Source organism: Cavia porcellus, unplaced genomic scaffold (assembly GCF_034190915.1).
Source record: "Cavia porcellus strain 051 isolate PalLab524CR breed Dunkin Hartley unplaced genomic scaffold, mCavPor4.1 scaffold_27, whole genome shotgun sequence".
Taxonomy (NCBI): domain Eukaryota; kingdom Metazoa; phylum Chordata; class Mammalia; order Rodentia; family Caviidae; genus Cavia; species Cavia porcellus.
This window is the reverse complement of record NW_026947510.1, coordinates 47,086,402-47,104,939: the sequence shown is the minus strand read 5'-3', so window position 1 is coordinate 47,104,939 and position 18,538 is coordinate 47,086,402. Positions and strand designations below refer to the sequence as shown.

Below are 18,538 nucleotides of genomic sequence, written 5' to 3'. Positions count from 1 at the left end.
GTTGCATTCTGTGGAAGAGAGCTGTTGGAAAACAGGTAAGCAACTGTTCTGCATTAAATGCGATGTTTCTGTGTAGCTCTGTTCATTTTCCTCTTTGCTGTGCTTTTAGCTGTGGCACTGTTGATGCTATAGGATAAGGAAACATTTTTTCTTTCCTTTAAAGACAGCTATGTGTGTGTGCAAATACAAACACAATTCTGACTATTTTCACACACATTTGTGGACATCATTTTTCCTTTTGTAACTTGAAAACATTATTTAAAATATTTTGTCATATATTTACTTTTCGTTTCTCTGTTTAATGTTTTATTCTCTTAGTCTATCATTTCATGCTTTTTTGCTTCTCACTTGGCTTATTAACTGTTTCAATGCAGATAATATTTATCTGGAAAATGATGAATGGTTAAACAGCAATTGGTTGTCTTTGGCCTCATTCCCAGCTCCACACTTAAGAAATGACTGCTGGCCCTGCCCCAATACTTTCCTGGTGTTTGGATCATGCTGCCAACTGTCACGTCCTCTGGCACATGATTACTTAATATTTTTCCACCTTCTTCTGGCAGGATTCCCTTCAATGAAGATCCCAACCCCAATACTCACTCATCAGGACCCTCAACCCCTCTGAAAAACCAAACTTATTCCTTTTCACCTTCCAAGTCCTACAGTCGACAGTCCTCTTCTTCTGACACAGATTTGAGTTTGACACCCAAAACTGGTAAGGCACTTCCACCCACCTTTTGTTTTTTGTTTTTGTTTCTTATTAGCCTTCCATCCAAATCTTTCTTCCTGTTTCTGGCATTTGAGATAAAAGATGATGTGAGTAGTGATCATTTTCAGTTACAACAACTAAAAGATGCAAGTTGTTTGTAGGTCAGACGTTGGAGATCAGCATTTTGTTAGCATAATCACAGTGTAGGTATCCAATCCAGTATTTATCTTTGTGTTGAGACACTTTTCATTTCATGCTCAAATTAAGACAAATAGCATTTTAAAGCATGAGGATCGAAAGTAACACCCAATTATTTGCAATTAAATTCTTCTTAAAGTGTAAAGAGTTTTTTAATTCATTGTTTCTGCCCATTTCTGGGTTTAATTCTAGAATTTTATTATAAAAAAGTCTCAATGCTGAAATAGTTATGCTTGACTATATCTCTTCATCTGTTGTTACAGTATTTAAGACTTTTGGTATTACAAGTCTTATTCTTGAGGAATATTTTTCGGTTTGTTATATTCATAATTTTTCATGCTCCCATTTTATTTTTATGAATAGTATTTGGGCTCCTAGGAATATGTTTTATAATAAATGTTGGTAAAAATTTAGTTTCTTATTTCCTAAAGTGAAGTTAAACTTACTTAAATTATTAAATTAATTTTAGGAAACATTAAAAATAAATTCAAGAATGTAGAAGACTGATTTATAATTTTTATAAATAGTATTTTGTTAGGCAATCCCCATCAGACTGATTAAAGCATAGTTCTTATTTATGTTTTGTGCTAGAAAAGATATTTTAAAAATGATCCCATATTTTGTAAAAACAGTGCAAAGAAATCTGACTCTAAATCAGAACTATTTCTTGAGGAAGGGTTATAAAGAAAGACCACCCACTTAATTTCTGTTTTTTATAAATATGGTAAATAAATGTTTCAACTATATTTATACTTTAAAAATTAAACTATTCAATTGAAGTAAAATATTTTAAAAAATAAAAATTGAGAGAGTTTTGGCCTTAATATTCCTGATAGAGCAAAAAAGACTTGGCATAGTATTTGGAGAATAAATTATCTCAAAGATATTTTGAGGTGTTGGTTCACTGACATATTCCAGGCCGCTATTCAATACTCTTAGCGTTTTTATTTTTCTGTCACATCATAAATAGTTTTGAAAATGTTTTCTCGGTGTCTCCCTTTTTTCTTTGCTTTTCCTTTATGTTTTCTCCTCTCTGTTGTCGTGCCCCTCTTTCCCTACCCTCCACCTCGTCCTCCCTCCCTCCCTTCTCTTGTAGTAGTAGGAAATTGAATCCAGGGCCTTTCCAGTGAACTATATCCACAGCTCTTTGTTTTATTATTTTATATTTTTAAATTTTGAGGCAGACTTTATTTAAGTTATCTAGGCTGGGCTACTATTTGTAATCCTGCTTCAGCCTCTTGGAATGCTGGGATTACAGTTATGCAATACCATATATAGCTTTTTTTCTTTAATTTTTTAAAAAAAAGCCAACCCTAAAGAAGTTTGTCAAATAATAAAGTGAATCAAACTTCTCTTCCCTTAGCTTTCTGATTAGTAATCAATTGTATTAGCAATGAGAACTTGTATTATTAATTAAAAACTCATTTACAGATGTTCTCATGTATTTATTTATAAGCTGCTTCCAAATACTTTGTTTGCAGATAATTATTTACTGCCTCAATAATTTAGAATATTAGCTTGTTTTAGTCTCTTGACCTTTACATGAAATATCTTAAGATATTTTTGAATATTTTTGAAGAACATTCCTACTTCTCATAGAGATATTAGACGGCAAAATTAGAATTGTTCTTAAATTCCTAAAATTATAATTTAGGTTGTGAATCAAGATTCTCTGCTTTCTAACATACCTATATACTAAATTAGTATCTTGAGAAATAGTGAGATTAGCTTATTATAATCAATTTATTGTTTGTAAACTGGGAAGCCAATAGCACCAAGGTAATAAATCATAAGAGTGAGAAAGTTCTTGTTTTTTTGGTTATAGTTAGTGCCGTTGCCTATTTTTTCTGACTGGTCTCTTGTTTTTAAAAATTTCCTATTTTTGTAGATTCTTTCTTGTCTTTTTCCTTTTTGTCGGTACCAGGGATCGAACTCATGACTGCCTGCTTGCAAGGCACGCGCTTATGCCGCTGAGCTAAATCCCCAGCCCCCTATTTTTGTAGATTCTAACTTTCGAAATTTTATGTTTTTTCCCAAGTACTCAAGTAACAGAATTTTTGAGTGTTAGTATCAAACTATTCATGTGACACCAGTTCTGTCTAAATTTGACTTTTTAGTCAGCTTGTTTTCTCATGCAAAGGAAATTTGACCCCAAGACTATTTAAATCTCTGTAAATGCTAATAGTACTGTGATCAAAATATGGAAAGTTTTAGAAGAAAAAAAGTATTCACATACATTTCAAAGCTGAAGACAGAGATGTTAATACTTTAGTAATTGTCTGCCTAATGTCATACTCAGTATTGATCTTTTAAATTGGGTATTCAGTTTAAACAACCCACAGTGTATCTTTTTGCCAGTAGAATATTAAGGTATTACCACTTTGTATTAGGGTTTGTACTTCATTTGAGGCAAAAGTTTCTGACTTTTAACTCTTTGAATATGTGGTATGTTTTAACCTACTGAATTTTTAAGAAAGAGTAGGTAATTTAAGTATTTTGAAGTCAGTTAAAAGTGCTTAAAATCACATGAAGTCCTAAGTTAGTGATTTAAAAAATTTTAATGCAGAATTTGAAAAGGCTTTTGTTAAGCTGTGCCTTCTGTGCGTATTTTGGTGGGTAGATGATTTTGCTAGTGACTCTATGCTTAGTGTAATTTGTCTGTACATTTAAAAATTCATTTTTACTGTTATATTTTGCTTCACCATTGCTTTCCTTATCCTGCATTTTCTGATCATCTTCTGAACCTACATCTTTTCTCTGCCGATTTCCTCCACAGCACCTTACCCACAGGGACCTAGGATTTACCTGTGTCCCAGCTCCCCCCCTCTCTCTTGTGGTTCCCTTCATCTTAAAAAGTCCTGTCTCCTCCTCTCGGAATCTAGCCTTCCCCCTCATCATTCTAGCCTGGGCAGCCCAGTTCTGAGGAAAAGTGTTTCTTTCAGTGAAGAGCTGTTCCTGGCAGCTTCTGGTAGGATCATATTATGTCAGCTTTTTAACCCCTTAATTTTAAATTATCTTTAAAGAATTATTTCCTACTAAACCAAACTATTGCTTGTTTTCTATTACATTTCTATTAATTTTCTTACTGGTAGGCAGAATTAAATAGAATTAAAAGGATACCATTGAGAATCATGATTGATAATTATGAATGGTAAATTATGCATGAAAAATCTTATGTCTAAGGACATAAATCTGGGTAGTTAAAACACTTATTTAGGTTCTTATTACTAGCATTTCTGTTTTAGGAACTTTACTTTCTTTCCCTTCATACTAACTCCATTTACATTGGACCTGTACCATCTTTTTGCAAAACCATATGGCTAACATCAGTAAATTATTCTGTTTGAATCAGTTTAAGTCTCATTTTGGTGCTATTCTTTCATTATCCTTTTTTTTCTGTCTACTGCATTAATTAATACAATTATTGTTATATTTTTTGATATTTTATTTATCACTACAAATTTACACTTTATTTTGTGGCTTTTAATATGCTTCATATAAAGAACTTAGTTTTATTTCTGTTTAGCATTGTACAGTCTCTAAAAATGTTTAGGTTACATAAAAGAAGAAATTTGTTTTTAAAGAACAGAATGGGACTATACACATGCTAACCTTTGTTTCCTTATCCAAGAACAGCTAAAAATGTAAAATTAAATTAGTTCCTTTTTAAGTGATTGCAACAAATTTGGCTGTATTCATTTTCAGTTTCAGAAGATGGAATTGATTCTAGTCTGTAGAGCATTAGCTTCTCATCCATTCCATTTTCTATGATTCTTGGACCATACTTGGTCTAGTGGTACTATCAAACCAATAAAATAAGGTAGGAGAAGAAATTTAAAATTGTGCCTTACTAAATACATCTGAGAATTTGGAAAGTACAGTTCTTTCATCCATAACTATGTACATATGTGATGTATCTGTTACATGTCTCTGAATTTTACCTTTTATTCAAACAGTTTATGTCAGTGTTTAGAATGCATGTTGAAAAATATAAAATTAACACTGTCTTGTCGTATTATGTTTAGAAATGAGGAGTTATCAGAATGTAAATATGCTGCATTGGAAAATTATCTAAATATCATGTACTTTAGAGAATTTTCGGATATTTTAAGTGAGCACAGTTAGTGCTTTTATGTTTATGTTTGCTTTTAATTAAACATTTAATATTGCTCTATTCTAGTGTTTTTAATTTGCTAAAATCATAACAGTTATTTTGAGTTTTATTGGAAGACTCAATTTTTAAAGGTGGAATATTTTTAAAGATAGCATCACTTTTCTTATAATTCTTAAGAACCAAGTGTAAAACTAGCTGGCATCAGAACTTTGACATCTTCAACAGAAAAGTTTGTTGCTATATTAAATAAATACTTTAGTTACCACCTGAAATACTTAATGTGGGAATTATTTTATATTTTGACTCTTGATTATTTATGAAGATGAATACAGTTAAACTTTGTTTCTATAGTTGGTTTTTCTGTTCTGCTTTGTTGTTTGTTTCTGTGCCTGTGTTCTTTAGGAATGGGAAGTGGCAGTGCTGGGAAAGAAGGAGGGCCATTTAAAGCTCTTTTAAGGCAGCAGACCCAGTCAGCGTTGGAACAGAGGGTAAGCCTGACTTGATAATCTCTTTTTGTGCAGTTACTATAGTTTTATTATCTTACATTTCCGTGTGCTTACATACTTTCATAAGCTATTTTTGATTGGATCTGTGGTGCTGCAATTTTGAGCTCCTAATATATTTAAGATACCAAAGTCATTTGTTTATGAATATTTACTTTTGGTTTGGAATTATTCTACAGTTATTTTTGTTTTGTCTGCTATTAGAAATTTTTTTGAAACCATCCATTGAGCATTTCTACTGTTTCCATTATAGCTGTGATATAGAAAAGGAAATGCCTGTTTTTGCAGAAAAATATTCTAATAGCATTTTATTAAAAATAATTCTTTATTGTATTAGTATGTTTATTTGGCAGGGTTCTTTTTATCATTGATCAACTCTTAGAAATAAAAAAGTTATATTCTACAGATTAGTATCAATGCAGTTCTATTTTAATTATTATGTTTAATATTTAGTTATATTTGTTGAGTGGGAAAATGAGTAGTTATAGTTTGGGGATGATTTTTCTCTCTCTTTCTCTCTCTTTTCATAAACTTCATTGCTAAGGGAGGATCACCTCATAGGTTCTGTAAAAGGCGGGTATGTTTCTGAACATGTGTGAGATCCTATTTCTTGTAGTAGAAGCTTTTCTAGTTTTAATCTTGATCATTTACTTTCATTAAGCTTTTTTTTTTAAGTTTTTAACAAATGTTGCCAGCTTTTTTTCGTTTCATATTGCACTTTTTTCTAATTTAATAGTTCTGTGAGGTTCATTCATGTTCTTTTATTTCTTCTGCTAATACAGTGCATGATTTTATGTGCCATGTCAGTTATATTAATACATAGTTTCATAGCTTTCAGTATGTCTGATTTGGAAGCTATAAGCATTTACAAAATTTTCTTTTATGTTTCATTTTACACTAGCATTTGGAAGAAAAAAAAGGTGAAACATAGTAAACACCTATAAAAGAATGTATTTCACAAAATAAAGGTATTTCTTTTCTAGAGTATGTTACTTGGGAATACCTTTTTCAGATTGTATTAAAATCATAGTTTTTTTCTACACTTTTTTCCTTCTGCTGGAAGTGTCTATGTAGACACTTTGCATATTAGAAAAGCTGAAGAGAGCCAAGTTGAACTAAGCAGAGTAATGGGATGAGCTGTTTACTTTATATCCAGTTCAGCAAGTTACTTTTTAGCTACTCTCACATCTTGTATGCATACCGACTACTGCCACCCAAAGGCCCACTTAAACTAGGTCATCTGTTAAAAGCCAGTATAGCAAAAGACTGAAGACACGGAAGAGAAGAGGGTCAGAGTGAAGTTGTATGTTCATTTGTGATTATTTTACACTAGAATGTTCTTGTTTCTGCTCCCTCCTATTTTTATATTTCCTGCAGTGTCCCTAACATTAGGAATATAATTTCTTCTAATTACTATCGTAGGTTTCACATCAGCAGAAAACTTGACCGTGAAATTGGATATAAATGAGGTTTTGCTTAATGGTATGGTATAATTTTACTGTCCATACCAAGAACTTTTAAAAATGACTTCACTTTCAGAGGGAAAAAAAATTAGAATCATTTTGGATTGAATTTGGATGAAATTTCTATTTTCAAATATGTTTTTAAACTTGCAAAGATATTGAGTATATTAACACATTGGATGTGCATTACTAAACAGTCTGCATGGAATAGAAAGCAAAGATATTGAGAACTATCATTTTTATTTACAGTTTTGTAAAACCTAAGTTTGTAACAGCTATGGCAGTGCACTGTTGTCATCTCCACACGCAGTAGCAGATACTTAAGTTTATGAGATTATATTATGATTCTGTTCATAATAAATAACAAAAACGTTGTCATTTCTGGGTCTCTCATTCACCCATGGCTGCCATTAGAATGGCTTTTGTTTTGGGAAAAGCTGTATAGAACTATGACAGATTCTCCCCCTATATGTTTAGTCAGATACGCCTTAAATCTGCCAACTTGATCATGTCATTGAGATTTACTTAATATGCTTTTTAAATGTTTAAGTATTTCTGTCCTTTGCTAAGTCACCCTTAATAAATCCTATGGATTTTTATGTTTTTTTGGTACCGGGGGTTGAACTCGCAACGTCCCACTCGCCAGGCAGGCACTTATACCTCTGAGCTAAATCCCTGGCTACCTATGGATTTTTTTCCCTCATGCAAAGAGAAACTTTAATTGTCCAGTTTGTTTTATTTAATGGGTTCCTGAAGTTAGCAATTCTCAAAGGTAAAGTTACTCTTTTCTCTCACAAAAGGATTAACAATTAAGTTGAGAAGATGTTGACAACATGTGCATTTTATGAGATGCAGAAGTAAAAGTTGTACTTAGTTTTAAATTCAGAAAAGAAAAATGAAGCTACTTTTTAAATTTTGGGGTGTACTTTTTTCTTCAGTAAAGAAACCTAGTTAACTAGCCAACCATTGTGGTGCACACCTGTAATGCCAGCACTTGGGAGGCTGAGGCAGGAGGATTACTATGAGTTTGAGGCCATTCTCAACTACATAATGAGTCCAAGGGCAGCCTAAACTACATAGTGAGACCTTGTCTCAAAATAAACAAAGAAACAAACTAGACCTAGTTCATTTAGTCTAGTTTTTCCAAAGTATTTTTACTTTCTTTTAAAATACCTCCTCACAGAAATGTAGTTCAGGATACATTGAAACAAAAGCAAACTTGTGATGAATTGTGAACCTTTTTTAGAAGACAGGTCAGTTGTTAGAATCATTGTTAGAATCTGGTGTGGAGTTGCTTCTTTCGTGGTACTGGTGGTTTGAACCAGGGGCCCCTACCTGTTAGCCAGGCGCTCTACCACTGAGCTTCATCCCAGCCCTGTTTATACTATTTGGGGTAGGGGCGGAGGTCTCCCTGAGTTGCCCATGCTGGCCTTGAACGTGGCAGTTTCCATGCCTCAGCCTCTAGGGTAGCTGAGATGAGAAGGTTGTGCCCCTGGAATTTTATATCTAGAAAGTTTACTTTTTCCTTGGAATAATAAGAGTTTTGATTCAAAAAGCCATTTGAATATCTTTTAAATAATTCTTAAATACTGTCTTGAAAATAATACTTCCATTATGTTCTATTGATTTTTCAACTAGTCTGTCTTTAAGCACACACTGTTAAATATTTACATGCCTCATGTATCTGATTATGTCATAGCATCAACGAGTAAAGTCCATCTGTGGACACAGGAAAGGATACGTTTTCTTTTGAGACCAAGTCTTGCCATGTAATTCAGGCTGGTCTCAAACTCACAGCAATCTTCCTGCGTCAGCCTTCTTAATGCTGAGATTACATGCACTACCATGCCCAGCTGAAAAGTATTTTAATTATAAGGACTTTGTGGAGAAGATGTCTTTTGTAGTTATAAAATACACATCTAGACATTGAAAGTGGGGTGTGCTTGGGCTACTAGACATTGAAAGTGGGGTGTGCTTGGGCTGATCTTAAGCTGTGCTTTTCAGTGGAAAAAATTATTAAGTCATCAGATATAATAAGATTACATATTAAAATAAATTTTTTAATATTTAAATGAGAATTAACAAGGGAACCAAATGATAAGATTTATTGCTGAAGAAGAGCCTAGGAATAAAATGCACCCTTGATTTTGTTTTCATCTAACACATGGAGATTGAGTCTGGGGATATACCTCAGCCATGCAGTGTGTGCCTGGCAAATGCGAGCTCATGAGTTCATTTTCTGGTATATACACTCACAAAAACAATCCCCGCAAAACCAAAAAATGATGTAGAGATGATAATACATCTCTGGGGGGTATGAGAAAGACCGTATGGCACAGTTTTCAACACTAAGTATGTGGCCGCATCCCTGGTCATGGTGGTGGAGGTGACAGATACAAGCACTCTGTTGTTGATTGCAGCAGTCATTCTTTTAATTAAGAATAGTTTGGAGATGGAAACTTGATTAACACTTTTATTTACTGTAGGTTAAATTCTGTGTTTTAAAGGGAACTGGTGAAAGAATTATTAGTGAACTGGGAAGTTGTAAGATAGTGTTTGAGTCAGTAGAACAGACTTTCTCTTTGTAGGGTGACTATTACCATATAATTTTTTTCTACCTTTTTTTTTTTTTTTTTGGTACTGGGAATCGAACTCATGACCCTGTACTTGCTAGGCAGGCGCTTATGCCACTGAGCTAAAAACCTAGCCCTGATTTTTTTTTTGTCTGATCAGCTCTACTGTGTTACTTACCCTTCCATTCCTTTATTGAGTCTCCAGAAATTTGTGGGGATGAGTAAAAGACCCTGAATATGTCTGTAATTACAGCGTTGGGAGGCAGAGGCAGGAGAATCATGAGTTGGAGGCTGGCCATGGTTGCCTCGTGAGTTCAAGCTCAGGGTTGATTACGTAGCACAACCCTGTTTCAAAACAAACAGAGAAAGCAAAACAGAGCAAGAATACTGAATAGAGAAGTCACGTGGATTCATTTTTAAAATACTTCCCTAAAATTTTTATGTGTATATTTTCCAGTGTGTGAATTCACTTCGTTTGTTACTTTTTTTTTCCTTTTTTGTTGTTATCGGTACCAGGGATCGAACTCACGACTGCCTGCTTGCAAGGCAGGCGCTTATGCCACTGAGCTAAATCCCCAGCCCATTTGTTAGTTTTTGAAGTACAGTAGTTTTTCATGTAGCTTACAAAAATTTTATTTAACAGTATAAAGATCAAATGTAAAGGGCTCTTGTATTCTATGGGATGATCACATGCCTAAGGTATTCTGAGGAAATGATAGAAGTGTCCCTAAAACTGAAGAAAAAAAAAAAAAAACCTTGAAGACACAGCTTAGTAGAAAAAATACTCAAGTTTTTAATAATAGGCTCATTCAGACATCTCCCATGTAAAGCTTGTATTTAAAAAATTGGAAATAAGGATACATTTGACTGATAGAAATACATCTTCTAATGCATTTGACTTATTAGATAACATTTTCTAATGCATTTAAATGATAGATTCCCCTTTCATCTTCTCATTTCTTCTCTTTTCTGTCTACTACTCAGCCAAGTCCATCAGGGACAGTTCCATAGAGTGGGTCTCACTATTTTCTTACATTACATAGATTTCTCTTGCTCTTATTAAAGATTATTTCTAAGTTTTGAATTTCAATATAAAATATTTTACACATTTTTTATACTCTACTTTCACAAGTTACTGAGGTGTAAAGGATTGTTTGCCTTTTGCTAAATGATTCCAAGTTGCTATGCTTTGTGAGTTACGCTTTTGTGAGTTTGTAGTCTCCATGCTTCAAGCAGCCAGTCAGCAATATTCTGCTTTTATATGTGCCAGCTTCGAGCAGTATTCTGTATCTCTCCCAGCTTTTATTTATTGCATTTAATCTGTGGCCTCAAAGATACGATGATGTACTTTAGAATTCATGTGTATCTGTATGTATTGTATACCACAGTATGAATACCATCTGTGGAGAACTCTTATGAATTCAGTGCATGAGCTTTCATACTTGCAACCATAACAGTTCTTCTGACTGTGGAGAGCCCTGTTTTGCTTATTTTTCCAGCTCTCAGTTACGTTCAAAATAGTTGAGGCTACTGGTAAGTGCCTTTTGTTTTAGGGAAATACCTCAATCTTGTAGCCAGACAGGTTGGCTATCAGATCCTCTCACTTTTATCCATTTGGTACCATGTGCAGGGCCTGTAATTTGGGGCAACCCGAGGAGCTTCCCTTTCTTCTTGGGACTATAGTGTTTCAGTGAATTTTCTCTCACTATTTTCTCATTTCTTTCTTGGGATCTTCTCCTTGTCTCTTTTAAATTGTATGTCTTTACGAGAAAAGGGAGAGTGAAATTTGGAAAAATGTGTAGAATTGTATTGCCTCCCTAACTTTCATTACGTACTAAACCTACTTGCTTAGTACACATGTGAGGCCTTGTGTTTGTACCTGTTCTCCTGGTGGTGTTGGAATACGGAGGATAAGTAATTCCACATGGTTATTCTGTGCCCAACCTCAACTTGACATTTGTGTTTATCGCCTCTCCTTCCTCTTACTGCACACTGTCCAGCCTGTCCCCCAGTTCCATTTCCCCAGGCCTCTGGAGTCTTTGCCAGCAGCTCGTCCTTGGGGGTGTGTGAAGAGGCCTCTCACAGAGAAACACGTAACTGGCCAGTTCACTCATCCCGCCTGCAGGTGCATCAGGGTGGAAGACGGGAAGAAGGCAGACTCTGTCCCAAATACCTCTAATTGAACTCTGAAAAGCAGTTTTTCTCAGTTTTTGTGTGACATTGTAAACATGGGGAAATGGATTTGGAACTCCAGCAGTAAAATTACAGAAACTATGTAATATATAATAAATAGGTAGCCTTTTATTTCAAGGTGTCAAGTGCATTTCTTTTTGACAAATTTTTTAACATGTGGTTTGCTTTTGGTTTTTGTTTTTGTTTTTATACTTCACGTCAGTTGCATTATCCCCTTTTCTTTGTACTAGGAATTTCCGTTTTTTACTTTGACGGCATTTCCTCCTGGATTTCTTGTGCATGTGGGCGGTGTTGTTAGTGCACGCTCTGTGAAGCTTTTGGATCGTATCCACAATCCTGGTATGTTCTTTAACAGTTCGTTTTTACTGTTTGCCTTTATTTAAGTTGTGTTTATTAGGACTGTTTATTACAGTACTTTATATGTCAAGCATATTTGAAAGGGAAACGAAAAGAATATAACCTGGCACCTACTACTTTAAAATGTTTGCAGCTGTCGTAATTAAAAGTAGTCAAACTAAATAAGGGTATATTTTAGTTGCTTTTCTATGCAAAATAAGCAGAACTTGATTTATTTTTGGTCAAGATGTCACTTGGAAGGATTCCTTAAATCATTTTTGAGTTAACCATTTTCTTTGACCCAGGGAGATTTATAGTTTGACCGTTATGGTCTTGGTTTAAGATCTTAATTATTTCTATTTACAATAGCCTTTTCTAGATTATTAATTTCTTTTTTCCTAAAAGAAGCACTTTTTAGAATCATAATTCTGAATATTGTATAGAATATCTAAATGTTAACAAGAAAAAGACTAATCCCGGGGGTAAGAATGGTAGTAGTACTTCCTTAAAGGGTGGATACAGAATTATAAAAGTTGATAAACATAAAAGTCCTAGTAATTTTAGGCCCTTTGGTTGGAAATACCTTAATGATTTTTCTAAATCAATAAGCTTCATGAATGGTAGAAACTTTGAGATGGAATGTGATTCTTACATTTGTTTTTTGACTAGAAGTTCATCTCTTTGCTCTAGTCATTTATTTTGATGTTATACTTTAAACCTAAAGTTCTATTAATGTTGTTATTTGAGATCTGTTCCTGTATAGTCTTTGAAAACTTTGTCACTAATCTCTTTGTGACACTTATATTGACAGCTATGGAAAGTAAAATGTTTTGAAATGATTGCATGGAAAACATTACAGATAGTGATTTTAAGACTGTAGACTATAGAGCATTGCCACTTAAAATTTTCTAAATATATAATTTATGCTCTGTGGTTTGATTGTATGTGAGTTAATTACCGAAAGCACAATGGAATTCTTGTAGACTCTGAATCAGAGATTTTACAGCAGCAGTTCCTAGCCAGGTTTATTTAACTCTGAAGCTTAGCAAACACATCTTTTGAGCACCAGTCTTTTCTTTTTTCTTCTTAGTTTATTTTTGCCCCATATCTTATTTTTCTGGTGAATTTAAGATGTTTTCTTCATTGTTCTATCTGTATATACTGCAATACTTCCAGGAAAATTAAGACTGATGCCACCTTAATGTGTCCTTGAACACTGTCAAGTTCTGTATCTTTGCATTTAAGAATTTGGATTATTTGTGAAGTGGAAAGAAATACTGAGTTAAGATACTCGATATGAACTGGATGACCTAAGGGTAGTTACATGTCTTTCTATGGATTATTGACTCAGATATTTTAATCGATAGCATCTGTTTATATGGTACTTTCAAAAATGGTTTTAGGAATATATTCAATTGTGATGTCTTCTGTTTACTGAAAACATTTTGATTTTATTTACTTGTCCATGTACTGTGAATAAACTGTAAAGTCTGAGAGAACAAATAGATGTTACTTAAATAAATTAAGTAGGAAGCTATATTTAAGATACTAATATGGGGATTTACCAGTTTATTCTGTGTAAGAAATATAAGAATCCAGCTCCAGGGAAGAAAACAGGAATATTTATTACACAAAGTTATAATTATTAGCTTACCAGTTTCCCCTTTCCTCTCCTTTCAGAGTTTTTAATTAATGTAAAAACCCTTAGTTATTAGTCCCTAAAATTTATGAGCATGTACATATAAATGCTTTTAGTGATGTATGAATTATATTTTTATTTAGTTTTCTTTTCAGTATACACATCAACTATATATTCTAATAATTCCACTATTATATTTATTTAAAACACCATATTCTTGGGTTCTTTTAAATATGTCTTATACACTAAAAAGGAATATTAATCTCCAAGGCCCTTATGTAATTTTTTTATGAAAAATTTTAATCTGTTGAGGAAAGTTGAATGTTAACACATAATGAAACTCTGGACTAGCATCTGCCACAAATGAAGATGAGGTAATTTTGTAACACTGAGTTACTCTGCTGAGAGAAACTTTTGATTGAGATGCATGTGCCACTGTTAAAACTACTGTTTGCATTCTCAAATTAATATTGCAGCTATTTTTTTTCTAGTGAATATGGAGAATTTTTAGTTTGTTTTCAGTATAAAAGGGAAAAAACACCTTTTAAAACCACTATCACCTAGTAACTCTAGTTTATTATTTTGAGGTTTTTCTTTATTAGAATTTCTCTTTGTTTAATATTAAGCAAGTAGGGTAAAAACAAATGGGGTGGTTTTAAAAATGAAGGTAATTGATTAGACTAGTTAATGTCAGATTACTATAGCATGCTTCTTCTCTTTTCCTGTTTCTATTAACTCTACTGTCTGTGTCTTTCCAGTTCCCGTCAAATGGTGTCAGTTTTGTTATTGTTTGTAGTTGTTTTGTTTTATTTCTACTATTCTGCACCTAAAACTGATCTACTAATTTGCTGTTTTGAACTCAGCCTTTGTCGGAATTATGGGTAACACAAGATCTTACAAACTACTAGACTGGAATAGTTTCAATTCAGGTATTTTAATGGTCATTCAGTACTACATATGCTGACAAAAATTATGGCAGCTCAGTGAAGTTTTTAGAAATGTTCTAGTTTAAATAGGTTTAATGTCAATTTACTTACACAGATACATTCTGCACTATTTATGTAATAACTTGTAGTTTCCATGGAAACACAAATATAAAAATTTATTATGAATTAATCAAAACCATAGAAATTCTTTAAGTTATGTGTGACTTCTTTGGTGATAACTAAACTATATTTATACATTTTGGACAGTTTTTTTTATATCAGGTAAATGATACAGGCATTAACTTTGTGATAGGCAAATATTTGTTAAATGTGTGATAACTATTGAATGATGAGCTTTATAAATTTTAAAATAAAGTATTTTAAACTACATATTTAGATCTGAATAGAATATATTTAGTGTTCTATTAAATACTTTTAAAATGTAGTGATTGGTATTTTTTATTTGTAACTCTGTTAAATGTTTAAAATTTGATAGCCAGGAACAGATCTTGGGAGGGGTTGACAGCTTCTGTATGCTTTCCTCCTTCTTCTTCCACATAAGAATATAGTTTTTCTTTTTAAGTAATATATATGTTGATACAGCTTATAACTCTAAAGAGAGAACTTTACAGCTGATGATGTGGTTTAGGGTCAAAACCTACTAGTTTTTCTTTTTGATAAGGCATATTCTCTTACTAATGTAAGTATTTCAGTTTTAACATTGGCTATTTTTTAGAATTAAGTTAAATAATAGAATTATTTTAATTCAGTGTCAAATCTGATACTTTGCCTAAAGAAATTTTTCATTCCTTGTTGTCAGAAAGTATATTTTAAACACAAGCAAAAATACCAAAGAGCTCAACATTTTAGATAATATCCCAGAATCTTTTCAATATTGTAAATCTCTTTTGTTCTTAGGAGTCCACGTTGTAGGTTCTGATGTAAGTAATGCATGTTTGACTCTAAAGTAACTCACGTTCATCATGCAGGTTTACCTAAATCCAATCTAGTAGTCAGTCTGATTATGACCAATCTTTCAGTTGTTTGTAGACTTTCACCAACTGGAAAATTATCGTTTTTAAATCTGGCTTTTTATTATAATGCTATTACTCAGAACTAAAATTACTATTTCTAGAATTGATTTTTAATGAGAAATTTAAGAATAGCCTTTTGGTTTCATTTCATAAAAGAATGTATTTTTAAAACGTGGTCAGCTTAAGGTAATGTGAAGAGAAAAGAATGATATGTAAAAAAGACGTAACAGGTCATTAATAATTCAGGAAGTAGAATCTAGTCAGGGCCGAGGTTTCAGGGTGTGATTGATGTACAGTCCGTAGATCTGATGATAGAGCGAATAGTGTTGGAAGGTGGGAAGGGCTAAAATTGAATCTCCCAGGCATAAGACATTGTCCCCTGTAATTATACAAGTTTGGCAAGGAGAAACATGGTTGAAGAAGCAGTATATCTTGCCATCATTTCAAATAACGTCAGGTGGGAAGTATATGAGGAAAAAATACGGATATGTTATAGATTGTTAAAAGTAAGAGAACAATGACAATCTTTGGCTTAATGTTCTCTAGCAGTATGCTTTTAACTGAGGCACTAGACTTTCCTTTAATAGCTAGTACATCTTCTGAAATAAAGCTGATTTTGATGATTAGTTTAGAAAAATAACGTGATAATTCTGAGGCGCATGTGATATATTTCAGAAATATAATCAAACATTTATGTGTTCTGTTTAATTTGGAAGTATTTAGTAATTATTCTTTTATTACCATAGAAAATCAGCAAGCGACTTAAGAAAATAATTGTTATAATTGTTAATTAATTCTAGAATTGTTTACTGTTACCATTTCCTGGCTTTTCTGATACCATACATTATATATAACACATCATTAGTTTAATACCCTTCCCAAAAAAAGGAAAAAAGAATACCATATTAAATATACTTTATAATTATTCTGTAAACTGTGAATCGATGTAGGAAAATGTATTACACAACCCTTGCATGGACTACGTGAGCCTGGGTAGCGATGATCTGCATAATGACTTTTTGGTCAATGTTGAGTCACATGTGATAGTAATTCAGTAAGATTGTATTTCCTAATGATGTTGTAGCAGTCATCATTGTGTAAGTACATACTAATGAAGCATTTCTCAAATTATGTGTATCCTAGTTCAGCGATACAGAATACCAGTGACTGTATCAGAATTTATTTTGTGCCATATAGTTTGCTAACTATTTGAGGGCAAAGGTTGCCAGTTCTTCTGCTGTAATGAAATTCATATTCTTTCTTTCTGTTTGAGTCAGGGTCTTACTATGCAATTCAGGTTGGCCTAGCTCACCAAGCTGGTTTTGAACTCACAATGATCCTCTTACTTCAGCTTCCCAAGTGCTGGGATTACAGATGTGCACCACCATGCCCAGCTAAAACTCATGTTCTTGAAAGATAGGAAAACTTTAAATGATTTACTGTGAAGGCATGATTAACTTTGTGTTGGGGAAGCTTATGGAGGTGGTGATTCCTGAGCTCAGATTTGAAGGATGTGTAGGACATTCACATATACTTAGATTTCAGGCAGTGTATTTAGACCCATGTTAGTATGTGCTTTGTGTGTGGTTCTAAAACTTAACAGCATTTGCAGAACATTATGCTAGTTGGTACTTTTTGCATGGTATTTACATAATTACTTCATAACTAAGTTTTTTGCTACAGAGTATCGGGTCCTGACCTAGATGCCAATCTCCCAAACAAGTACGATGGAGCCTTAAATAAAATGAGAAAAGTGGTATGACTGTAGGGCTCCAGGAGGGTCGAAACCCTTTAGCTGAGCTCAGGACATCGCGGGCTAAGACAGAGACTTCTCTGGGCCACCCACTTTATTAGGTACAACAACAAGGGGAAACTGAGGAAAGCGCAGGCCATGAGCAGGACCTTGGGAGTCACTTCAAGGACGTCTCCAAATAATGAATCATGTCAATTCAGTAGAACTGTCTTATCATGAAGACATGGTAGAAGTGAGACAGTTGGAGTAATTTCTGCAGCTGCAGTCTCTTATCTTGTTAATTGGGGTTGGAGCCAAGTGTCCACAGCTGTGGCTTTACCTTGCCCTTTGAGGTGTCTCTGGACTCACAGGCCATACAGGCCTCAGCCAGGACCAGTGATTCATAGAGGTTCGCTTACTATGAATCAGCTCCTGTTGCAGGCAAGGGACCGAGGCCTAGGACAGACTCACCAGATAAACGTAGAAAGCCAGTTAGTTAATTTTAAATCTTGCTCAGAGCCGCTTTGTAGTGGTCTCCAACAGCAGAGTAGAAAATGTCTTGAGCAGGTTAGCTTTTTCCCCATCTCCTTTTCTCCTGCTTTGCTAGGTTTGTATTAGCTACACTGAGAGCAGATATTCTTATAGAATAGGAAGAAGGGATTCCTTGCATCTGAGAGTTTGTTCAAATAAGTATTGCCTTTTTCCATCTTACTTGTTATGTTTCAGTCTCGGTGACTGAGAGACTTTGAGAAAGCAAGGTAAATTTTACCAGTAGGTAGAGGATGTGGCATTTACAGGTCTTGAATGTGATATGCCAGGAATAAGACTACTTACCAATAACACAAGTAGTCCATGGTCCCATTTCCTTAGGTGATTGACTATCAGACAACAACATACGAAACTTGGAGGCCGGTTAGGGAGGTGTGCAGTCATCATAAGGATGTAATGAGGGTTTGGTGCTGACAAGAGAGCCAGGTCTATTGAGTGTTAGTTGTGTGCCAGGCATGCTTCTGATGTTTATGATAATAGGTCATTTAATCCCCCAAACGTCTCTGAGAGCCAGGCATGGCAGTACACACCGATAACCCTAGCACTTAGGAGGCTGAAGCAGGATGGTG

At 33.9% G+C, this 18,538-nt stretch overlaps 1 protein-coding gene across 29 annotated transcripts in view; it reads left to right on the top strand.

Moving 5' to 3' along the window:
* C2cd5 (C2 calcium dependent domain containing 5) overlaps positions 1-18,538 on the top strand; it is a 92,468-nt gene that overhangs the window by 30,123 nt on the left and 43,807 nt on the right. For 6 of the 29 annotated variants that reach the window (XM_063238371.1, XM_063238369.1, XM_063238363.1 and 3 more), the window contains 3 exons: positions 564-715; positions 5,424-5,509; positions 11,984-12,092. In XM_063238371.1, the coding sequence (XP_063094441.1) occupies positions 564-715; positions 5,424-5,509; positions 11,984-12,092 (347 nt within the window). Of the gene's footprint in view, positions 1-563; positions 716-3,683; positions 3,876-5,423; positions 5,510-6,068; positions 6,102-11,983; positions 12,093-14,591; positions 14,658-18,538 lie in introns of all 29 variants that reach the window. The other 23 variants (XM_063238370.1, XM_063238366.1, XM_063238359.1 and 20 more) reach the window with 10 other exon arrangements.